Genomic DNA, 25,706 nt, shown 5'->3' with positions numbered 1-25,706 from the left:
TGGAATTAAAAGCCATAAATCAAAGATCATCTTAGCCACCTTACCCATTCAAGGACATACCTTCTCCATTTTTCTGTCTTGTCTCCCAACATCAGTAAATCTCTCTCTGTATCTGTTTCTCAGGTTCCTGAGAAATATTTTATCAAAAGCAAACTTCCCTGCATATGTAATTTGTTTAGATTTAGCTAAGGACTTCACTGTCCCATGGTACCCATACAGTGAATGGTCATGTAAGGACATCTTTCAAATTCCTGGATCATTTGACCAGTGGCGTGTGTAATATCTAATGACTGCTGATCATCAGCTGCACTTATTGCCTATTGTTGGCTATAGGACTCTGGGGAAAAAAATGTGGTCATACTTTGTCATCATCATGAGCTGTTCATCCATGTACGTTAGAATCTGGCAATGCTGTTGGTGTCATTGGTTCCCTGATAGTTTAGCATAATGGCTAAGAATCTGTGCATCATTTCTATTGGTGAGAGGGCAATGAAATGAGCAAATGAATTTGTGAATAACTTTGTAGATTTTTTATTTGAGATTGACTGTGCTGTGGACAGGTGTTGTTTTGGCGCACATGAGAGAAAAGGCACTGCTGAGATTCGAACTCAGGATCTCCTGTTTACTAGACAGGCGCTTTAACCAACTAAGCCACAGCGCCAGACAGGCAATGGTGCAAATTTTTGGCCTTTCCAACATACCAATACAATGCTAAGCTATGAAAGTGCACTGCATGACTACACACATTCTATGCATTTTGGTATACTACACTTTTATAATATGTCGGGTTAGTTTTTGTGCCACCCATGTGGAAGTCACCTAACCTGGCCTGAAGGGCACTAAATGCTCATTGCTCAAGAAATATTATGTTAATGGCCGATTGATTTCTTTAATGAAGTCTATACCATCAGTAGATCGATCACCTGTCCGACCACCTGGTTATTTAGTTTTGACTTATTTACTGTCTGTAAAGCAATCATTGCTGTTTTATTACTCTTTGTGGTTGGGTAAAATCCTCATGATGCATTGTACTTCATACAACAGGACAGTCATGTATTGAAGCCTGCCGTGTTGTTAAGCAGCAAATGTTGCAGTTTGTTGCATTTACGCAAGGGATGGAGCCTGCAATGAGTAAACATTAAACTAAACAGTCGACGAGGATGGTGGGCGTGTTCTGGTATCATGTCATTCTGGGATGGCGTGTCTTCCCCTTTGAGTGACACATGGCTCCCCGCACTATGCTGCATACTTCGAAGGAGTAGCCAGAAGCCTCTTGGTATTTAAGACATATAGATCCCAGGAGGCTCTCTTCTGCAATTCTGTCTTGATCCCTCATAAAGACAAAAGTAAAGACGCTTTACCATTTTTTTTAATAAGCGGTTTTAAACCCCCTCCTCCTTATAAAAAATGGTAATTTTTATCTTGTATCAAATATTGAAATCCAATCCATGTCTAGTTATAAACTGCATTTCTACAAGCGAGGCAGTGCAGTCCTTAGTTACAACCCAACTCAAACACAAGAGACTGCATGGTGCACCGGTAGCGTGTCTAACTCAAAAAGTCACGTGTTCAAATTCACATTGAGCTCAAGTGCATTTATTAAGTATTATTATGTATCCTTTGAAATTTTTGCTGTCTGTATCTAATAGGGTTAGATACAGACACAGAGTACTAACCACTATACGATCACGGCACACATGCGAGCCAGGCAGGAGTCGAACCTACAATCTTCTGATCCGTAGGCAGATGCGTTATCCATTGCACCACTGGCCCTGTTGGAACTTTTTGCTGCCATTTTGGGGTTTTACTGGTATCTAGGGCTCTGTTACATGCATGAATGGATAATATTCATCAATTTAGAAAACTACAGACATGTTACACAGAATTTTTCTGCCATTACCTGGCACCAACAAAACTTTGTACGTCAAGAAATGGAAGCAAAGTTGCTGCATTTGCAATGTGGAGTACTAACCACTCATTAACGCGTCAACAAACGCATTATCCATTGCACCACTGGCCCTGTTGGAACATTTTAGTGGCATTTTGAGGTTTTACTGGTATCCAGGGCTCTCTCTCATTAGTATGAAGAAAGTATATTATTTGTATAAACAGTATAGTATAAGCACTCATTAACGTGTCATCAGAAACGTTATCCATTGCGCCACTGGCCCTGCTGGAATATTTTTGTGCCATTTTGAGGTTTTACTGGTATCTAGGGCTCTCTCTCATTAATTAGTATGAAGAAAGTATAATATGTATCCTTTGAAATTTTTGATGTTTGTATCTAATAAGGATCTACAACACTGAGTTTGATTCCACATGCACAAAATGTGCCATGACCCGGATTCGAACCAGGGTTGCTGTGGCCACAACACAGAGTACTAATCACTATACGATCATGGCACACATGCGAGCCAGGCAGATGTCAAACCTACAATCACCTGTCAGATGCATTAGCCATTGCGCCACCTGCCATGTGGCAGTCTTTTTTTTGTGCCATCTCGAGGTTTTACTGGTATCTAGGGCTCTGCTATATGAATGGATAGTATCAATTTAACTAACTAAACGGTCAACGAGGATGGGATTCGAGCCCACACGTGCAGAGCACAATGGATTAGCAGTCCATTGCCTTAACCACTAGGCCACATCGTCATATTACATACAAAGCCTACTGAAAAAACTCACTCAGCTGTACTTTCACAGATCTGTCAATCCTTCCAGAGGTTTCTTAAATCAGGTCCCACATCGTCCTGGTATCCTCCTTTGTCGGGCACCGCCATCTTCTTTGGGGGACATGAGTGAAATTGGCCTCTTTTTTTTTATCCCATTTAAGAAAAAGCTCTTTATGTGCATGCTTGAGATCAGGCATATTCAGAAAGAGTAGCCAGAAGCCTCCTGGTATCCATGACATATGTATGCTCTGTAGGCTCTGGACTTTCATTCTGTCTTCATCACCCCTTCGATAAAGACAGAAGATAAGGGGAGGTTTTGAACCTCTCCCCCCCAAAAAAAGGCACTTTTTACCCTATATATAAAGGTTGTCTATCCTTTTATGTAAGATAAAAATTGTAGTTTATGTTTGCTTTAAACTTGGATTTTTGTGCAGCATTCCACATTTTTTCCTAAATTGATTGTGTGATACAAAGTGTAATTCCAGCACTGACAATTCCCTGTGGTTGTTATTGTTACGTGTATTTCTTATGATTTCAGGCGTATATTTGAGGTCATTGTTATACAGCAAAATAAAGTTGGAGACAATAAAATGGATCCCTGGTGGCATTGCATTGAGTGTTTGATGCCTGCTCAAAATTATGGGGGCTCACAACAGAATGCTCCTTAAATCACATGCGATAAAGGATTAGCATTCCATCGCCTTAACCACGCGGCAACCTCGTCAGCTTATGACAGAGAGAAACTGAAATAAAAAACACTGGCCTTTACTGGCGCAGATCCTACAATCCTTCTGGAGGTTTTCTGGATCAGGTACCGCTTTTTCCTGATATTCTTCTTCATTCCGATACATAGGAAGCCCTGGGCACTGCCATCTTCTTCCTACTTCACCTGATCTCAGACTGCTCAGGCGCTAGAACGGGTGACGTAGATGGGAAAAGAAGAGTGCCGATCTCACTGCACATGCTTCATATCATTGGTGTCATAATTAAGCGTCCAAGAGTTTACTGCTCCTATGCTAGGACTGGACAAAGGGAAGGCTTTGCTGAACCTAACATGCTTAAAACAATCACATTTTTTGAGCAGGAATCAAGCACACTACCATTGCGCCACAATCTTATTGGCATAAAACACTATCTTTTCATGGTTCAACAACTTGAAATTCTGTACCAAAAGCGGTACACTGTTTTTCATGAATTTTTTTTTTTTAAATTGTAGACCTGTAACTTACAGAAATATGTCCGAATAAGAGTCTAGTAGATATCCTGAATGTAATAAAGTTTGAAACACACAATCATGTAAAAAAAAAATAACTTTACTAGTAAAATTAAATAAAAAACACAAAGATCAGCTTAAACAAGAATGCATAAATAAATAAAAAATACTGAAAATGCAATAATTCGGTATACTGTATAGTAATATATTTTTCTAAAACACCTCCCTAGTGTGGTAAATTTTAAAACCAAGGTCACATACCTATAGACTAAACCACAGAAATATCATTTGTATTATTTTTTTTATTGTATTTAATACAGAACTTTGTATTGAATCCAATACAAAATATTTGAATTTACCGATATGACCCCCCGTCGACGGCATATGCACTGACATCATCAGGAGTCGTCGAGGGATGTGTACACGAATGTGGGGTGTTCTAATTCTTTCCGTACAAAAAGTGTTACATTTTTTGCATGGAAATTTATTGTAGATTGTAGGCTATAATTTTTTAGGCATGACTCACCGAAATAGGTCCAAAATTTAATAAATTTAATAATAAACTTTAAAAAAAAAATAGTGTATAATGTAATGTAACTGTTCAGTACCCCATATAAAATATATATAATTGTATTAGATAAAGATTTTTTTGTATTGGACTCAATACAGCTTTTTTGTATTGAGTTCAATACAAAGTGATTTGAATTTCCCGCCCTGCCTCCCGCCTGCACCAATGCTTGCAGCGACGTCACCGGGAAACCCCGGAGATCGTCACTGCACACACCGGGTGAAGACAGAAGACATCTCTGGAGGAGCTGCAGGGACAAGGTAAGTATTTTTTTCAGTTGTAATCCAATTGTGTAGATAAATGGTTCATGTGATAACTTAAAGCAAACCTGTTGTTCTTGTTAAAGTCTCAAATACAATTGTGTCTTCCGTTCCAGGTTTTTTGTTTGCTTTAAATAATCTCTGTGTGCTTTGTATTGTGATAAAATTCCCGCAAAGTGAGTTTCATAAGAACTTCCTTGTGTTCTGTATTCTACACTACAATAATGTAAGAGATTGCAAAACAGAGTATAATGTTAGTGGTTCTGTAAAGGAAATACTTAAGAACAATCTGTCTTATATCTGTTTTAAAGTCATTATACTAGGTAATTGGCACTGGTAAATTTTTTTGATATGAAACAGGTTATGACCTGCCTTAAGGTCACCCTTATCTTGGTCCACTAACAATTGGTAACCCTAACACTTGTTTCAAACATTAACCATCTTGCATTCTTAACAACAAACTCCGGCCTGATAAAAAAGACATATTCATGCAGCTCTGTAATTATGAGTTTCTTCTGAGCACTTCTGAGCAGTTTCTTTCTATGTCCCAAAACCATATTGGTAGGTTTATTGGCCTTAGAATAGGGTTTCTTAGCCAGGTGTCTCTAGAGGTTGTAGGGGGTTGTTTAAACAACTAGCAGTTTGTGCCTCTCGGGACAATTTATTAGACATTGATGATATTTTTGGGCATCTGTAAGGGTAACATTTTTTCCAATGGCCAGCAATGTAAGAGGCATTCCTCCCAATGACCACCACACTAATGTACTGTGAGCCACGGATTTAGCACTTATAGAAGGAGGTCCCTGAAAACCTTAAAGTTATTCCCCCATCTTAAAAAGGTGGATAAACATTGCCTTAGACTATGAAAATGGCATATGAACATAGAATATAGAAATTCGATTGTGAACTCCTCTGAGGGACAGTTAGTAACATGGCTAGGGTAGTGCTACTACTATATAGAAAGAAAGATGAGGTTGTCATAAATTTACCAAAGACCAGGGCCGCTCCAGGATGCTTAAGCCAAGGAAGTGGCCTAAATTATGCTGGCTATTAGATGGAGGCCATCTAATGGAGAAAAAGTCCTGTCATGTCAGGATCAAAAGTTGAAGCTTTGCCTTTATCTGAATCGGCTATGTATACTGTATATGGTTTTATCTCGCATATGTTGGTTTGTACTATGTTCAATTCCCTAAGTGGTTGAACTTAATGAACTTATGTATTTTTTTAACCTATGTAACTATTAGGAATGAGCGAGCAAGATTTTAAATTTTGATCTCGCGGCAAGCCTTTCTCGCTTACCGAACATGTAAGCGAGAACGGTCTTGTGATTTACCATGAGGTTGTGTTCTCGCCAAAATAATGAGGGAAAAAGCAGGGGGCGGTACCAGCGACTATTTCCAGCAAGAATAACGGCCGGGAGCAAATCATTTGCTCCCAGGATGCACAGCAAGGCCCAGCAGCCAATCAGGAGAGATCTGAGCACAGGCATACACACAGCGAAGAAGAGAGGGGTTAGTCACTCCATCTTGTGTTCTGTGTGAAGGATAGAAGCAGGGAGAGACGTGGACTGTGACAGGGACAGTTTAAGAGCCTTTGTACATCTGTATATTTACAGATATTTCAGTTTTTGATGCTACCCATTCCTATTTACCAAAGAAGCCTGTTTGGTACAGAAAAATTTCTGTCCCACTATAAAAAAATACAGATATTTCAGTGTTTGATACCTCTTGCTATTTACCAAAGAAGCCTGTTTGGTACAGAAAAATTTCTGTCCTACTTTAAAAAAATACAGATATTTCAGTGTTTGATACCTGTTCCTATTTACCAAAGTAACCGTTTGCCAGAGGTGCATTTTTGCCTGAATAAGTGAAAGATGAGCAGTAGACGTAGGGAAAGGCATGGCGTTGCGCGACCTGCAGCATCTGGGAGGGGGCATATTCCCTGGGAGTCCGCCACTGTAAGACAGCAGCAGCAGCAGCAAACTGTTGGAGGAAACAGCACAAGTTGTCAAACAGGTCTGAGATGTGCGCAGAGCCTTCTGTATATCTGTATATATACAGATATTTAAATTTTTGATGCTACCTAAAAAATACAGATATTTCAGTGTTTGATACCTCTTACTATTTACCAAAGAAACCCATTTGGTACAGAAAAATTTCTGTCCTACTATAAAAAAATACAGATATTTCAGTGTTTGATTCCTCTTGCTATTTACCAAAGAAACCGCTTGGTACAGGTGCATTTTTGCTCTACTAAGTATGAGTGGTAGACGCAGGGGAAGGCGTGGCGTTCCACAACCTGCCGCATCTGGTAGGAGGCATACTCCCTGGGAGTCCGCCACTGTAGGACAGCAGCAGCAGCAAACTGTTGGCGGCAGCAGCACAAGTTGTCAAACAGGTCTCAAATGTGTGCGGAGCACCAGTACACTGGTAGATACAGCCACATCATGTGCAGTGTATTATGGACTGGGCCTCAGGCTCTTAAGTGCGGCAGGCTCTTCTTCTGCAGCAGCAGCAGCAACCAGCACAGCCGTGACAGGAGCAAAGACAGGAGTTAGGGTGTCTAATGTGCCTATACCTCCTGATGACACTCCTATCACAGATCCCTGCAGGTCCAGGTCATCTGTGCCCCCTTCTTGCTCACCCTCCTTGCAGTCCCCTACTGCCAGCACCACCTCTGCCTCTGGATCCAACACTCTGCATACTTCCTGTTCCAAGTCAGGTGATTCTCTGTCAGCTGCTCCATTGCCTCAGAGAACCAGAGTATTCCACAGACACACTGCCTCTGCTGGCAAACATCTGAATAACACCTGAGATTATCTCAGCAACAGCACTCTTTATGCTGGTGGGATTGATGTCTGTGGCTCACTTGATCCACGCCCATCACCTGACATTCCCTTCTTAAGGAAGTGACCAGAAGGGACAGAGGAGTGGGCACAAGCAGGGGAACAGTAAGAGATGATGTGACCGTGGGGGAGGTGGAGCTGGAGCAGACACAAGGCACCCAGCAGACGCAGAAGCAGGCAAAGAAAAAGAGCAACAGAGTGGTTGCACACACCTCTCAAGTGTGGTCCTTTTTCACGCTGAAAGATGATGACAGGTGCGTAGCAATCTGCATCCTCTGCCACGGTTATATCCGCAGAGGACAGGCCGGATCAGATTTGGGTACAACATCCCTGCTTTCGCACATGCGGAAGAACCACAAACCAAAGTGGGAGCAGTACTTGCGTTCTCTTGAAGGAGGTGCAACCACATCATCCTCTCTTCTTCTACCTCCACTGAGTCCTTCTCCACCTCCAACTGTCATTGCTAGTATGTCTCAGGAGGCTGGTGCCAGACAGACTTCCAGCTGCAATGAAGTATCAGCTTCTGCCCACAGGTTTCATGGCATCAAACAACGTTTGTTTGCGGCAGGATGGGTACTCCAGTGACCCCTTCAGCTCCCCTACCTCCCAGTCCCTTCAGCCTACTCTACCGAGTTCTGCACAAGGTATCAGGCTAAGGGCCCAACCAACAAAAGAGTAATTGAACTCAATTGACGTCTAGTCAAACTATTTGCCTTGCAGCTACTAACGTACAGCATTGTGGGCTTGGATCCCTTCCGTGATCTGATAACCTGTGCCGAGCGGCGGTGAAATATACCAAGCAGGCATTACTTCACCTGCACAGCTGTAATTGTAAGCCGTGTACCGGGGGCTTCCTAGGATACAGTGAAGTCACAAACAGGGAAGGCAACACCGACACCAGCTTATGTAAAACAGAAAGTACCTTACTGATTAATATAACAATGAACAAAACTCCAAATATGAAAACAAAGAAAATTACATTACATACACTCAGCCCAGAGACTGAGACTCTTGTGTCGACACAGCACAGCGCCCTCTTTCAAAATGCAACGTCCAGGGGGAGCATTCATCGCCAATGTCATGCTTGCCATTGTGCCAACTAGAAATTTACTTTACATTTCTGCTGCTTCCGGGAGGCCAACAAACTGCAGTTGAAACCCCCAAGTACTGCCACACTGATAGGTACTATTGCCTTTGCCTAATTTTTCAGCTAAGTATTGTAAGATTGGGAGTTTGCATTCATGTCATCCACTTCACTATGCAAATTAGTAATATCATCTAGCTTCCGGCACCAAAGACCACAGCAACAGTGCTGGCGCACAAAACATGTTGGTCTGGCCCTTCTATGTTTAATCACAAATTTCAGATATTTGTATTACACACATCTGGGTGGCATTGATAATGGACTACACCCAGCTCCAGATGCAAGTTACCAATACGGTCACCACTCCATCTCAGGGCCTACCTCCTCCTGCTGCTGCCCCCTGTCAGTACTCCATTCAGTAAAATTGTACACTTCTGGGTGGCATTGACAATGTACTACACCCAGGTTTAGATGTCAGTTACTAATGTGGTCCACGCTCCATATCAGGGCTCACCGCCTCCCTCTGCTGCGGCCACCTTTCAGTACTCCATTCAGTAAAATTGTACACTTCTGGGAGGAAAGGACAATGCACTACACCCAGCTCTAGATGCCAGTTACCAATGTGGTCCACGCTCCTTCTCAGGGACCACAGTCTCCTCCTGCTGCTGCCATCTGTCAGTACTCCATTCAGTAAAACTGTAGACTTCTGGGTGGCATTGATGATGCACTACACCCAGCTCTAAATGCTAGTTACCAATGCAGTTATCCATGCTCCATCTCGGGGCCCACTGCCGCCACCTGCTGCTGTCACCTGTCGGAACTCCATTCACTAAAATTGTACACTTCTGGGTGGCATTAAGGATACACTACATCCAGCTCTAGATGACAGTTAACAACGCAGTTCCTGCTCCTCTTTAGGGCCCACTGCCTCCTCCTGCTGCTGCTGCCACCTGTCAGTGCTCCATTCACTAAAATTTTAAACTTCCAGGTGGCATTGATGATGCACATGCTCCATTTCAGGGCCCTCAGCCTCCTCCTGCTGCTGCTGCTTCTGCTGCCTTTCAGTGCTCTATTCACTAAAATTGTACACTTCCGGGTGTCATTGATGATGCACTACACCCAGCTTTAGATGCCAGTTACCAATATGGTCTCTGGTCCGTCTCAGCCCAACGCCTCCTGCTGCTGCTGCTCCTGCTGCCTGTCAGTGCTCTATTCACTAAAATTGTACATTTCTGGGAGGCATTGAGGATGCACTACACCCAGCTCTAGATGCTATTTACCAATGCGGTCGCTGCTCCGTTTCAGGGCCCACCGCCTCCTCCTGCTGCCGCCTGTCAGTACTCCATTCACTAAAATTGTACACTTCTGGGTGGCATTGATGATGCACTACACCCAGCTCTAAATTTGTGTAGTGATTACCCAAATAGAATGAGTTTGAAGGCAGTACATAGGTCAGACAGGTAATATAAAATTATCAAATATTTATTATTCAACAAAAATGATTCTTTATCACATAAGGTTTATGATAGATGTAACAAATAACATGCAATTAGCAGTTACAGCTGACTGTAGGTCTGTAAGAAGGTTATAATAAATCTGTATAAAGATATAGGGTAGTGGTGCATTTTGCACAAATGTTCTTCAACAGGGCAGAGAATCGGATTATATTCCCAGAAAATTTACATGCAGTGTGAGTTTTTTAACCAGGCCTCAGATGAAGTTAAATCATATAATTTGTGTCCTTAATAACTGCAGGAAAGGTATTTCAGCATATATTTTCGGTCCAAAATACTTCAACCCACTAGCAAATAAAACATCAAATACTCAAAGTATGCTATATCCTCATTCAGCAATCTAGTGGTAGATGGTGGTAGGAAAATATGGCTGGGACCGTACTCAATATGGGTTGTTTTTAGCTTACAAGTAAGGGCAAAATACACAGGTAAGATAGTATTGGCAACAATATTAGATGTTTGCCTTGCAGTTTTTGTAACTAGACAGAGGGTGCAGATCAGCAAAGATAACTGAAAAGGGCAGAGCAAATATATATTTATAGATATATCTGGTACACTGACAGTAGGGTTATCCAAAGTGATCGCTGATAAGATATCACATATACCCCATTAATACAGAGGGAATTGATATATTAATGCACTTCACACAGACAAGGCAGTCAGTGGCCCTGATTTATTAAACTTCTCCGATGCTGGAGAGAATACACTTTCATCAGTGAAGCTGGGTAACTCAGCAAACCTGGAATGGATTTCCTAGTCATTATCTTTTTGTTAGCAAATGTTTTTAGTCCTGGACCAGATCCATTTTAGGTTTGCTGGATCACCCAGCTTCACTGCTGAAAGTTTATTCTCTCCAGCATTGGAGAAGTTTAATAAATTAGGGCCAGTGTGTTCTGGAAGGGATGCAGGCACCTACCCTGGCTGAGCACATGTTCTCATCTCTGTCCCTGTACCTCCCACATTTCTCTATATCCTGATGGGGTTTCTCAGGCCACTATCAGGGGCAGGAAATACTTCAACAAACTTTATTTGCAATTTACAAAGTTACAACTCAGCAAGCAGATAGAAAAAGGCAGTCCCCTACATAACCCTAGGGCACACAATTCAGACTTCCCTGCTAACATTCAAAACAGTAAGAAATGAAGCAATACAGTTCATGTAAATAAATAGAACTATTTGTTATTTGTAAAAGGAGAAAACAAATAAAATCACAATCTGTTTATCTTTTCCCCCTTCTTTTTACAGGTTAAAGTTTTTTAACCTTTTTAAGTTGACCAATATGGGTAATTTTCCCCAAAATTATATTTTGTAGACAGTAGACCACACTGTGTTCAGATGTCAGCTGTGTAATAAACTCAAATAATGTCTCAAATGGCAATAGTTTGTTACACATCTAGTGATATATCATATCATATTGATATATCACCATCTAGTGATATGACATGTTTGTAAACCGAGTTTCTTTTTCAAACTTTCCAATCTTCCTGGTTGATACCTATATATATTGATTTATACCTATTTATCTTCCTTACCCTTATTTCTGGGTGCAATTCTGCAACAACATTTTTTCTCTACTTGAAGGCCTCCCAATGGGTAAAACATGAAGAAATGTGCATGTATTGCATATAGTATGTGTTCTTGTCTTGAAATTCATTTTAAGTGTTTAAAATAATGTTTATAGCTATTTAATATTTATCATACATACACTATCTTTGTTTAACAAAAATATATGTGAAGCTCATATAATAGCAAAACCACATTTTAAAGCGGATCTATCACCACAATATTTCTTTATATACTTTATATAAGGGTGGCTAACCCTTTTATACAAAGGAAAAATGTGTTTTTTTTTTATTTGAAGGGGAGACCCCTTATGATTTGTCTTTACCACCATGGTAGCAAAGACTGAATAAGGGTTTGGCAGCCTCCTGGGATACATACATCATGTATCAGAAAGGGCTTTCTTCTAATGTAAAAAAAAAATTGCATTTTTTTTTTTAATTTTCCGAAAGTCATGTTACTCGATCTTGCACCTGCTCAGTGAAAAGTCGAATGATGTAGGAAAAAGAACCAGGAAAAAGAGGCAGAATATGGTGGTGCCCAATGTCTAATCCATGCCAAAAATAAGACGATAGATGGGATGGCATGGAAGCGAATGGGCTGGGATTGCAGAGGGATCAATGGCTTTCCTCCTATAAGGGTAAGTGTTTTTTCTTTTTAAGTTTCACTTTAAGTTTTTTTTGCCTTCCTCTGGATCACATTGCCTCTAGGTTTCTCTAGAATTTTCAGGTTTTGTTGCATGTTTATAAATATTTCTCAAGGTTCAATTTGATAGACTTTTTCAATTTAACAAATCCAGCTACTTCTACTTTCAGTTGTTATTCTAAAGCTGCAATTTTGTGTTGCATTCTCCATTTTGTAAAATCTATAAAATGTAGCTTTTGGAATATCCTATAAAAGTGGCAGTAATAAGGATATGGAACTTGAACCTCAAACAGAAATATGATTTTGGGGTGGGCTAGCTATTTTATAGAAACATGTAAAGAGTCGTACTTTCTATTGACAGATGCATACTAATTACACCCAGCGTGCTCCACATGGAATCTGAGGAAACCATCATGATTGATGGGCGTAACTCTGCATTTGAAGCTGAAGTGATCGTGGAAGATTTTCCTGCTGGGCAACTGAAACTTGTCACAGAAAAGGTCTCAGTAAATGCTGGCAATCGGTTCCTGGGAACAACAAAAATCAAGGTAAATAAACAGAGACACAGTAGTACAGGCACCGGGAAGTCATTTTGATAGACACCCTGATGATCAACTTTGCTGTGCTTCCTTCCAGGGTTTTCTCTTCCTAATCATCTTTAAAAAAATCACAATTAGGCTTATGTAGTAATCTAATTCTAATGAGAATATAATATGGTTTTACCTAAGCCATGAGAAAAAGTATGAAGCCTTGACTTTTTCAACAGGCCCCTGTTTTCACTCTCTCAAGTTAGAGATGGCAATGTATAGGTTTAGATTGTTCTGTAGAATTTATTAAGTGGATAATCCAAGGTGATAAAAGTTCGTATTTGATTTATAATCTCTTTCCATGAGACAGAGTTCTCTTAACTTTAGATTGATGAGTTATAAAGGATTAATTTACTATAAAATGTACTTGCTCAACACGACCTCATCTTTTGTATTTTACCAAAGCATTGGGGGGTTATGATTTAGCATCCACAATAAGCACTCTCTTCCAGCACCAACCCCTCCCCACATTGTCTATTGACAAACCTAAATTCATCTGCATTTATAAACCATTTAAACCACATAAACCTCATAGGACCATGAGAGAAACCATTGTCAAGCCAAACTATTAGAGAAAATAAGCTGGATAAAAATTTTAGAAAGCTAGTGTTTCTAAGCACACTGTTAGAAGACAATTATATGGCCATAGATCTAATGCAGTGAGCCACCACAGTTCAGCCCGTCCTGTTTATTCCTTTTGATGGCATCACTTACAGGGGCAATGGAGATCAAGCAAATAACTGTCAGCTCTCTGCTCTGCTATCTGCGACATCTGTTTTCCGTTTAGCTGTGAATGGTCTTCATGATTGTAGGTGAATGGTTGTTGCGTTAAGCTGAACTAACCTGCTGCTGGTGTGTTACTCGGTAGATTTACTGTTGCTGACTCTCTCTGTTCCTGACCCTGTGATTGTATGATGCCTTGACTGACCTTGTACCTATGGCCCTGACTCTGCTTTGTCTTTATTCCTGGATAACATGTATGATGGCTGGCTCAGTATTCTGGACTTGCCTTTGCTGGAATCTTTTGTACTGCATTATCTGTGGGCTCCTGGTCCTCAGTCCTTCCCCATATGCCATCCCCTACGCACAGAAGTCCTCGGGCAACCATGTGCTTGGACAGCACAACCAACCTCCCGAGGCTTGTGACGTTGAATTGGTGGACTGGCATCTGGTGAGCACTGGTGCTGGACTAGGCTCTTACACCAACCTTACTAGATCTTTGCAGTTATCCTCTGGACACAGAGACCTAAAACCTAAAACCTTTCTTAGCTTAAGGTATTTTTGAATTTTCTATTATAACGTGAAAACTCTATCAACATCAAAGAGGTTGAGAGACTTCTGATAAGCTTTAATTTCCTGCCATCGATAACTGAAGATATTGCAAAAACAACCCCCCACCAATTCAGCAATCTGATAAATTGGGCCCAACATGGAAAAGGAGGAAACAATACCAGACTTCCAACTTCACAAAGAGTATGTCCTGTCCTAAATACATTTTATTTGAAAGTGTCTTCTAACATATTGATACTTTTACTGGACATCCTACCCATGTTCAAACCTGCTGGAACATCATTTGAGTTCTGTATGTACCTATTGCTTATCTGTACCAAACCCAGTGGGTATAGTGTTTCTACAAATTGATATGTAAAAGCCCCCACTTCTACAACTTAAATAGGACTGGGATTATCCCATGATTACACCATGATACTTTTTTACTCCATTTTCTCCTGCCTTGGCCCCCTAACAGATTCACAAATCTGTAAATTTTACTACCTAACAGAATATTTACATCCTCCCTCTTCTCCCTTCAAGGCACACAAGATTGAAATATCCATGGTTTTTAGAAATTATGCCTGTCACTGCTACTTTTTAAACCACCCCCTGAACCTGTATGAGAACTACATGTTGATGTGGGACCAGTAAACATCTCATACTAACTATTTCTTATTGGCCGGAGCATTGTTAAAAATGTTCCCAAAATGTTCCCAAAAGGGTAATCATGGGATGATGTTTGGCTCCAGCCAGAATTTCACATGAAAACTAATTTATTCCAATTTGCACCTCCATCAGGGACTTTTTGAAGACTTGCCCCGTGGTTTCCACCTTTCTGGTAAAGGTTTTTTTATTTTCCTAATCTTTATTTATTTAAAGACATCCTTTGATTGAAAACAAACTAGGTATCTCATTCTTCTAGGACCTAAAGGTCTTTCATGTGATTGCTAGACTTGTCCTGCAGGGGAACATGGGATGGGGTTTACCTAATCATTCCTTACTTAATGGAAGACTCTTGTGAAATTTACATTATTGTTGTTCAAGTAAGGCCCGATCTAAAATATTAAATAAAGTTTTCTGCATTGGAAGGTTTCAGTAATGGTTTTATAGCATGTATTGAAATGTGTCCCTTGCATCCATCGGTAATTAAAAAAAAAAAAGTGCTGATAAAAATGAATGGCAATTGGAAAATGAAAACTGGACAAGGAATGCAGTATATGGAAGTTACACAGAAGTGGCTACAGCATGTTCGTGCACCTCCAAAAGTATTATTGTGCACCCCAACCCTGTCTCCTTTCCTGGGCAGCTTTTTTTTGTATATTGTATAGGAAACATCAATTTGGAAATGGACTTATCAACCATATGTATGTACCATGTAGGCAAAAGTATGTGGACACCTCTCCAAAAAATAAATTCTAATAAATTATATAAAAAGTTACAAACTGCTATGAGTTGTCAAACTTGTGACAACAATGTGGAGAAGGCCTTTGTTTGATGTAGAGTAACTCAAATGTTCTGCACAGAGGCTTGACCTCAATCTGCTAAACGTCATTGGGATAAATTGCAGACCTAATGAAAACCAGGTCTTTGGTTGAATCTTAGTGATGGATCTCACAAATAGGCTTAATGTGCACAATATTCCATGGATACATTCCTAGATATTGTGGAAGAACCTTTCATGAAAAGTGGGGACCTTAAAGTGACTTTAAGGTCCTTAGTGAACCCCATCTATAATTCCTAGATCCACAGCTCACAGTATATTAGCATGATAATCCATTGCAAGAATGCCTCTTACATTGCTGTCCATTGGGAAGATTGTCACTATTAAAGATAGCCAAAAAGATAATTGGTGTCATTTAAACTTACCTTAAAGACCCAAATTGCTCAAGGAACCCCTAGCAACCTCTTAAAGAAACCCTAGTTGAGAAACGCTGCCCTATAACTTTAAAATTAGATGTCCAACAAACCTAAATAGATGTGATGGGTTGCTCTATGCCATATTGGGCCATATAGCTCCTCAAGTTACAAGTATCTTTCTGACAATGGTTCTTTAAAGTATTGAAGCACATGTAGCAGAATACAATTACTACATGCATCATCTAATTTACATGCATTACCTAATTTATTAATTGTACTTCATTTAGATACCATCAAGGCATTTCATCAGAAACAATCCACATAAAAAACACTTTGTCAACGTGAAAGTGATTTCCCCATCTTGCAACCTGAGAAAAGTTGTATTGGTATCACCTAATGATGGATACATCTTCATACAAACAGACAAAACTGTATATACGACTCAGTCTGAAGGTAAAACATGATATTCTTCCACATCCTTACAGATACTAAAGGTGATTTACTAAAGGAATGCAATAAAATTTTTCACATAGCTTTGTGTACGTGTTCATAGAGTACAATCAGATTTTTCTTCCTTGTGATTGGATGGTTGACGTAACATCATATTTACTAAGCTAGGCAATAAATATGTTATATATTTATATATGCAAGGAAATAATTCACATTGTAATGTGGTATGAAACTTTTGTGTCATTTGTTTTTTTTCTATGTTTTTTCAATATATTTTAGTACAAATATATTGTGTATAGATATCTATAGTTCAAGCTACACAGGCAAAGTCAAAAAGGCCTGATTTATTAAAGCTCTCCAAGGCTAGAGAAGATAAACTTTCATCAGCAAACCTGGGATGGATTTCTTAAAATTAATTTGCTATTTGTTAGCAAATATTTTCATTCCTGGACAGTTCCATTCCAGGTTTGCTGAATTACCAAGGCTCACTAATGAAAGTATATCTTCTCTAGCCTTGAAGAGCTTCTATAAATCAGACACAAATAATCAAAGCGTTAACACCTTCCTTTTTGGACCATTTATGTTTTTATCTCTCTTTAGATAAGCTATAGTTCTCAAACATATTTTCTTTTATAAATACGAGCATTTTTCCTTTTTTTGTCTGCTTACATTATACATTTTTCCTTGACAGTTTTTTGCCGGTTTTATACTGTGAATTATGATCTAAAGCCTTTGAATTGGGAAATTATTATCAATTTCCAGGTGAGAATGCTTACACTTTTTGTGCTATCAACTACCCTGGTCTCAGGACATCAATAAAGTTATGGAACCTATGCAGAGCTGAATACTCTTCCTTGTAACATAAGTGGGTACACCATCAATGCTAGGGAGCAGAAAGGAAAGTGGGTAACATCCTTTCTATACCTGGAAGTATGAGGTGCACCACTTTTTTCTCCACATGAATGGAAAGGATAAAAAGTATAAACAGCTGTGGTATTAGCATTAAAGTCCAAGTCTAACTTTAGCCAACATTGGGCCTTGGCAAATATAATACCTGGCAATACAGGACCCCTCCACTTATTGTAAGCATCAAAGACTTCTCCCCTAGGGGTACAATATAAACGTTGCAATCAATGCAGGGGAGAGCACCAGGGCATTGTACACAGTACTTAGGTCTATTGGAGGAGGAACAGGACCCATGGTGTCACACTGTGGAACTGAAGACCTATGAAAAAAATTGAACAATGTAGTAGAAAATGGAGGGGAGTCACTTTAGCATTAGGCTTGCGTGAGCAAAATACAAGTTCCATATACAACCACGGAAAGACTGCAACTAAAGAACAGGGTTTTTTGGCAATTTAAATTAGATTACTCATTGGTAAGCTCCTACAATAAAACGTAGGTACAAAAAGCAAATTCTATGGAAATTGCCTACTACATTAATATTACGCATCCCACTTGATGGGGAAGGAAAAATCAAAGATACACAATGCTCTTTTCTATTTTTTTATTTTTCCTTCCTTATTAGGTGCAAAGTAAACCTATTAAATTGGCAGATAACCTCTTTAAAGATTTCAATTTTTGCATCCTACTTTTTAATGTCAGAGCTTGCTAATGAGTAAATGTTTCTAGATTGCCAAAAAACTCTATTGTTGGTGTCTTTTCTTGTTTGTATCTGTACCTCCAGGGATTAGCATAGGACCAATATTACTACATCACAGTCAGGAACCAATCCCAGGGCTACTAATTTAATCCAAAATACAAAGATACATACTTTTCTAATTGCAATTATAATTCTTTCACAGGGTCCTGATAATATAATTATGAAGAGATTGGACCTTTTTCCCAGATCAGGAATAGCTAATGGTTTCTTTAGATTATCGGAGGTTCCACGGTAAGTACATTCTAGGCAAAAACACAGTGTCTATATTGTTTCTATATTTATAGGAAGTGAATGTGACTTTCACCAAACATTCTTTGTTGGTTAATCAATCACACTTAAAACACTGAGGGACTTTTTTTAATATAAAGAAATTGTGTGCCATATTTGAAAGTAGCATATGTGGCCCTATCTTATTTGGGGTCAAAAGTAAAGACACAGAGGCAAACAAGGTGTTTGTATTTATTATTATAATTTTTAATACAAGTGATTCCCAAAGCACAGTGGGGTAACTAAGCATCCATCATAGCAAAAGTACCTGACGGACATTTAGCCACAGCTACCAAATTGTTATATTTTTATTCCAGCAACGTGGGTGTTTGGACCATTTCAGCATTTTACGAGGGGACTGTACAAAAATTTACTGCACAGTTTGAGGTGAAGGACTATGGTATGTGAAAAGCCATAAAATAATAACTGAGCCCATGAAGTTTGTAAAAAAAATTGATAACACGTTAGATGTCATAGAAAATAACCAAATACCAACATTAAGTTTTATGCAATAAATCAATTACTTAAAAAAAAAACACATGCAAGGGCGCATAAAGACATGAGTTAATATGTGACAACGAGCATATGTACATATTCAATTCTTTCTATTCCCACAATTTGTTTTTCTTTCTGACAACCAGTGTAATGGACATTCCCACTGACCATCAAATTAATGGCCATTCTTTTGACCTCCAACTACCATATTAAATGACATAATTTTTTCCTCTTACCACTATTGTAAGGAGGTTATTTGTCCTCTTGCTGACCACTAGTGATAGCCAAACTCGAATGTAGTTCCCCACAAGCTTAAAGAAGGTCAGGGCATTCTTCCTACGACCACAAATGCATGAGAGCATCCTTCTTTTTACTGATCACAAATCCATGATATCATTCTTTTTCTTACTGACCACAAATGTATGAGAGCATTTTTCTTTTGCTAGCCCCACTGTAACAGCATCCATTCTCCTACTTGACGTGACAGACAACTAACATTTTCTAATGAGGTTAGAAATTGTACCGGTCTGAATATTGTTGTTATGAAGGGTATGCTTTAAAGGAAATCATAAGTTAGTCCATTGTGTTGCCTAATGTCAAAAAAAGGTTACCAGCAAGTTAAATGATCAATACAATTACCTATATACTCTCATACTTGATATAGGTACATAGGTACACTGCATATTGTACTTTTTTTTCATACGTAGCACAGCCAGATGTTGACGTCAGTATCAAGCCACATGAATCATATTACTATATTCAAGATCAAGACTACTCCATCAATATTCAAGCAAGGTGAGTACATTTATATAATTTCTAAGGAGAGGGACTTGTAATAAACATTTACACATGTTTTTATTTATATTTCTCTTAGTTATAGACATGGCAACCTTGTAAATGGTGATGCCTTTGTACTTTTTGGAGTGAAGAGAGGCAATGAAAGGAAACATTTGCCAGATTCATTGAGAAAAATTAAGGTATGAATGCTTAAGAGGCTCTGCTGCCACTCTTCCTTGTACAGACTTCCCGAAGCCTGAGACTTGTACTGTCCAAAAGGTTGTTAAATATGAATTTATCAATAGATTCAGGTTTGAATGATGTGGTCATGTAGGGCTGACTGTTGTGCCAGTGTTTCTGGTTATTTGTAAGGGTGGAATGCTTCCCAAAGGCCAGCTATGTAAGAGGGATTTTTTCCTCCTGGCCACCACTGTGCTGTGGATTTGGTAATTATGGAATGGGTACCATAGAGATATGAAAGTTATTTCAAGGGTTCCCCATGATAAAAAGGTTGCTCTAGATCAGTATTTATCAATAACCCTTGAATCAGCGACCCTTGAAATAATTTTCAGGTCTTCTGGGAACCCCTTCTATATTACCTTTATCCACAGCTCACAGTACATTAGTGTGGTGATAAATGGGAAGAATTCATCTTACATTGCTGGCCATTGGAAATAATGCCACCCCTACAGATAGCCAAAAAGATCATTGGAATCAAATAAACAAAACTGAGAGTCACAAATTACTCATTGCTTAAGAAACCCCTAACAACCTCTGGAAGAACCTGGCTGAGAAACACTGGTCTAAGGATAATTACCTAGCAGTGTGGTCTTGGGATGTGAGAAATGCCCAGAACAAACCTATGATTACAGAGCTGCATATAAACTTACCTGAATAAGCTGACCTCAAGGATCCCCTAGAAAGCTCTGGGAGAGTCCTTGGGTTCCATGGAGCCCTTGTTGAAAAACACTGGGTTGCCAGTAATGGTGGATTTGATGGTGGTCAGTGATTGAATCAAGGGCTTTCTCAACTCCATTTACACTTTTACCTACCTGATAGAGGTTGGTCATCAAACTACTGGTATTTTTTTTTTGTAGGGGTCCTCAAGCCATGAGACATGTTGTACCAGATAACAGTGGTTACAGTTAGACTAATTAAAGGTTTTCAGATCCTATTTTTCCTTACTATAGCCATAAAGGAAAACGCACATGCTGGAGCACAACATAACCATACCATTAGGCACAACCCCATTTCTACTTTCACACCAAAGCCCTCTGTTCTGGAGGTGTCTATCTACTCTCTGTTGGCCAAACTTCTCTGCCCCTTCTCTGACCTCTCTACACAACCTTTTATATAACATACAGGGAAGTGATTGAGATTGTCCTTACTTATCCTCCACATCTGGTCCAATGACTCTAGTTTCCCTCCCCGCCATAAATAACTCACAGATATCGTAATAGTGATGGATAATATAATTCATTATAATATAATATAATAATAATATTATATAATATAATATAATTCAATAATTAATTTCATTAGGGAGGATCCCAGTCTGAATACTTCTGAGCAGAAGATAACTTGTCTGATAGTCAAAATATATTTACATTTGTTGCATGTCAAAGGCATTTCATGTCTTGTAATAAATTATTGCATGCTATTATTGTCTGGAGTTCAGTTTTATTCTATTTCTTATTCTTTTGGTCAGATCTATGATGGTGAAGGTACAGTTGATTTGGAAAAAAAAGATCTCCTGAAAGTGTTTAGAAATGAACATGAATTGACTGAGTGGACCTTATACGTGTCTGTCACTGTCATCCCTGATTCAGGTGAGCCTCATAATAGACTTATCTGATTTACGAATAGGGATAAGCGCGTGAGAATATTATGTTCGATCTTGCATCATGCAGCTCTGAAAATCCTCTGCTATCCCCGGGCATCAGAGCATAATTAACCTCTAGTTCCCCAGGGATCGCAAGCAGGAGGATTTCCAGGGCTGTGCAGAACGATCAGCCCACAGCCTCCTGGGATATGTTATGTATGGATCTTGGGAGTTTCCCTTTCTGTTTTTTCCATCCAGCGTGTTAAAAAAAACTTTTTTACCCTCCTCCCCCACTTTTTACATTATATAAAAGGGTTAGTCGCTATTTATAAAATGTTAAACATATGGTGATAAATCCATTTTAGGGGAATCACTGTAATACCAATTCAATAAATATGCTTCATACACTATGTGTTCCCAAAACGAAGCCAAAAGTAATATTGGGTTATAATTTATAGACCCTATAGGAGTTGGGTTTAGAGTATTTGACATACATATATAAGGATGGTACCACATTATGATATCTTATTCTGTTTCTTGCATGTTGTTTCTCACCTTAGGTGCTGGTATAGTAAAAGCAGAAATGGAAGGTATTCCAATAGTTAAAACACTACATAAAATTATCTTCGCCAAAACACCTGCATATTTCAAGCCTGGACTACCCTATGACTTTATGGTACGTATGTCTCTATGAGAATATAGAGCAGCCTTTCTCCACCTTTTAAACATAGAGGAACCCTTGAAATAATTTTCAGGTCTAAAGGAACAACTTGTATAATTTTTAAATCCACAGCTCACAGTATATTGGTGAACTGGTCAGTGCTAAGCATTCCTCTTACATTGCTGTCCAGTGTTAGGAATTACACTCCAACAGATAGATCATTGGTCAAAAAGATCATTGGTGCCACTTAAACTGACACAGACACAAGAGGCACATATTGTCTATTGTTCAAGAAACCCCTAGAAACATCTGGAGGAACCCCAGGGATCCACAAACCCTGGCTGAGAAACACTGAGCTAGAGTGTCATAGGAAGGTATCATCCTTCAATGCCTGCAAAGAACCAGAACAATTTATTTTTATATTTAGTGTATGGAGGCTGGGAGAAGGTTGAAGAATTTAAACCTCTTACCATGCCTAAAAGAGAAGAGTAATACTCGCAGTGGGAGCCCTAAAATAAATTTTAACAGAAAATCCTACTGTTCCCATCCTATTGAAATCACTTTTTAAAGCAGATTATTAACTAAAACAGATATTCTTCAAATTTCCCGGGGGAGTAGGTTCAATGTGATGTTACTCCCCTAGAATGCAGGAAATGTATCTGTAGCTAAATTTTGTAGCACTATTTTTGGGTGGCATGGAGTATAGACTTGTCCCGATGGGATTAGTTTAAAAAATCCACATGGGCATCACTACATGCCATTCTATTTACAATTACCAAGAGTTTATAGTTCCCTGGAACTGTATTGTATTTTTTTTTATTTACATCTCTTCCTTTGGCATACTTGTCCATTCGACTGTTTTTGAGAATGGATTTTGCCCTTGGAACAGGAGTAAAATCTCCAGTAAATAAAGAAAACAAAAGAAAAGAGTTGTTTAAAGTTGGGAATCTTTTATAATGCTGTCAGATGTAATAAAAAAGTAAGAATTCACCATCTTCTATTGTAGGTACAAGTCCTAAACCCCAATGGCTCACCAGCACATGGAGTTCTTGTGGTGGCCCAGCCTGGACAAGTTAGAGGCATAAGCCAAGATGATGGGACTGTCAGACTATCCTTGAATACAGGAACAAATACAAACGCTCTGCAAATAACGGTAAACATAATACGGGGGTTAAATATTTGATTTTGCTGCTCGACTTTTTATTTTTTGTCTTCACGTTTAGGGTTTCTTTAATAGTCATTCACCCTGTTGAAATCTATATGGGCAGTGGAACATTTCCTCTATGGCTATGGCTAGTGTCACAATCCAGTTTATTGAAAGTAATGAAAGTTACTGAAATAGTTAATGAAATAAAACCGAACACAATGCGCCTTTAATAATGTGGACCTATGATCAAATTTTACATTTTATAAAAGTGAATAGCTACCGTATTTTTCGCTGTATAAGACGCTCCGGAATATAAGACGCACCCAATTTTAAAGGAGGAAAATCTAGAAAAAAAAGATTCTGAAAGATTATTCCCCTTCTGATCACTTATGTGCCATTCATACCAGTATTCCCCTTCTGATCACTCATGTGCCATTCAAATTCCCCTTCTGATCACTCATCTGCCATTCAAATTCCCCTTCTGATCACTCTGTGCCATTCAAATTCCCCTTCTGATCACTCTGTGCCATTCAAATTCCCCTTCTGATCACTCATGTGCCATTCAAATTCCCCTTCTGATCACTCTGTGCTATTCAAATTCCCCTTCTGATCACTCTGTACCATTCAAATTCCCCTTCTGATCACTCTGTGCAGTTCATATTCCCCTTCTGTTCTGTGCACGTGTGCCTGCTTCTTAGTTTCAGTTTGGCTCTGCACTGCAGCCAGGAGGAGACACACACTGCAGCCCTCATCGAGGAGACACAAACAGGATCGGGTATTGGGTGAGTATCTTATTTTAATTATTTTAAAATCGGGGAAACACGGTATTTGTCTTATAAGACGCACCAACTTTTCCCCCCCAGTTTTGTGGAAGAAAAAGTGCGTCTTATACAGCAAAAAATACGGTAATTCTTTATTTTTGAATTTGAAGTTTCACTCTTTTTAAATGTATGTTTCACTCCAAAATATGTGATATAAACTTTTTAAATGAAAGCAGTTTCTATGCTGTCCTTTCATAAGATTCCCACATATGACAAAAAAAATTTGGAATAGTGCAACAATTTCAAGTAGCCATATGTACGATAGCAAAGCAATTTAGCTCTGTGTTCCTTTGTCTTGAAGACTGTGCAAGTTCTTTGTTTTTTTATTGTTCTTTTGCTCCACTTTTGGTGGTTGAAAAAGAAAATATTTCAGTCACGTTGGTTACCAAAGTTCTAAATACTCTAATACACTGACAGACCATCAGTACAGTACAGTACAGACCATCAAGCCAAGTTAAATATGGCAATATGAAGGAAAACCTTATGTGATAGAAAAAATATGGATGTCATTTTTACATTTAGAAGCCCAAGAAACATAAGAATAAGTGAAAACTTTGAAAAAAATGTTCCGTTGCAGGCCTGGGTTATTGGAAACAACTTCAAGGGGCCCAAGATTTACAAACAGCATGTGGTAATTGGCTTCCCCTCAAATTGACCCTAGACCAGGGGTGTCCAAACATTTTGCAAAGAGGGCCAGATTTGGTGAGGTGAAAATGTTTGGGGGCTAACCATTCAGCCTGACATTATTTGAACTATTCCTTGGTCTGCGTGGTACCCGCACAACACATGCCCACAGGATTCCCTGTGCACGGAGCCCAATGTCAGTGCGGGCTTTGTGCGGAGCACGCTCCTGGAATTAGAGTGGGCGTGGTCGGTGCGGGTCCTCCACAGCACATGTCCAATAAAATGACATAGAGGATTTCCTGTGCACACATGTGGACTCCCATCCTGCTGATTATGCCTGCCGAGTAGCGGGCCGATAATTGCAAGGCGGTTAATCAACTCTAATAAAATATAAAATAGCTTTTTGTACGTGTGTATTTTTTTTACTGTGGTCAACAGTGCTGGCAGCATGCATATTATTGATTTTTTGGCAGAGGCTGTGGGCCAGTGGAAATCTGAACATGGGCCGCAATTGGCCCCAGGACGGACTTTGGACATGCCTGGTTTAGACTGTGGTAATGACATATGACTATAACAGGGACATTAGATTGTGAGTCCCTTGTGGGACAGTTTGTAACATGACTATGGACTTTGTAAAGCACTGCGTAATATGTCAGCGCTATATAAAAATCTGGCTGATCCAGCAAACCTGGGATGCATTTATTCAAAGTTATTTTTTATTTGCTAGCAAATATTTTAATCCTGGAACAGATCCAGGTTTGCTGGATCTCCCAGCTTCACTGATTAAAGTGTATTCTCTCCAGCCTTGGAGAGCTTTGGTAAATCAGGTCCAAAGATACAAACATGGAAAAATTATAACATTAGGGAATTTCCTACAGTAAATGGATACAGAGCTCAGAATT

The 25,706-nt window shown here is 39.3% G+C and overlaps 1 protein-coding gene and 2 non-coding genes across 4 annotated transcripts in view; 1 reads left to right on the top strand and 2 right to left on the bottom strand.

Moving 5' to 3' along the window:
• Nucleotides 1-587: 587 nt before the first annotated feature.
• TRNAT-AGU (transfer RNA threonine (anticodon AGU)) lies at nt 588-661 on the bottom strand. Its single transcript has one exon. It is a non-coding gene; the product is annotated as a tRNA-Thr (tRNA).
• Nucleotides 662-2,570: 1,909 nt separating this feature from the next.
• On the bottom strand, nt 2,571-2,652 carry TRNAS-GCU (transfer RNA serine (anticodon GCU)). Its single transcript has one exon. It is a non-coding gene; the product is annotated as a tRNA-Ser (tRNA).
• A 9,679-nt stretch (nt 2,653-12,331) lies between these two features.
• LOC140322816 (A.superbus venom factor 1-like) overlaps nt 12,332-25,706 on the top strand; it is a 65,065-nt gene continuing 51,690 nt past the window's right edge. Inside the window, exons 1-11 of one of the 2 annotated variants that reach the window (XM_072399430.1) lie at nt 12,332-12,356; nt 12,723-12,909; nt 16,365-16,530; nt 17,219-17,289; nt 18,333-18,421; nt 18,775-18,857; nt 19,660-19,747; nt 19,827-19,929; nt 21,438-21,558; nt 22,112-22,227; nt 23,219-23,365. In XM_072399430.1, coding sequence (XP_072255531.1) covers nt 12,754-12,909; nt 16,365-16,530; nt 17,219-17,289; nt 18,333-18,421; nt 18,775-18,857; nt 19,660-19,747; nt 19,827-19,929; nt 21,438-21,558; nt 22,112-22,227; nt 23,219-23,365 — 1,140 coding nt within the window. In that variant the 5' untranslated portion in view covers nt 12,332-12,356; nt 12,723-12,753. Of the gene's footprint in view, nt 12,357-12,722; nt 12,910-16,364; nt 16,531-17,218; nt 17,290-18,332; nt 18,422-18,774; nt 18,858-19,659; nt 19,748-19,826; nt 19,930-21,437; nt 21,559-22,111; nt 22,228-23,218; nt 23,366-25,706 lie in introns of those variants that run through there. The other variant, XM_072399431.1, reaches the window with a different exon arrangement.

The sequence above is a fragment of the Pyxicephalus adspersus genome, chromosome 2, assembly GCF_032062135.1.
Source record: "Pyxicephalus adspersus chromosome 2, UCB_Pads_2.0, whole genome shotgun sequence".
NCBI lineage: Eukaryota > Metazoa > Chordata > Amphibia > Anura > Pyxicephalidae > Pyxicephalus > Pyxicephalus adspersus.
This window is presented reverse-complemented; position numbering and strand designations above follow the sequence as displayed.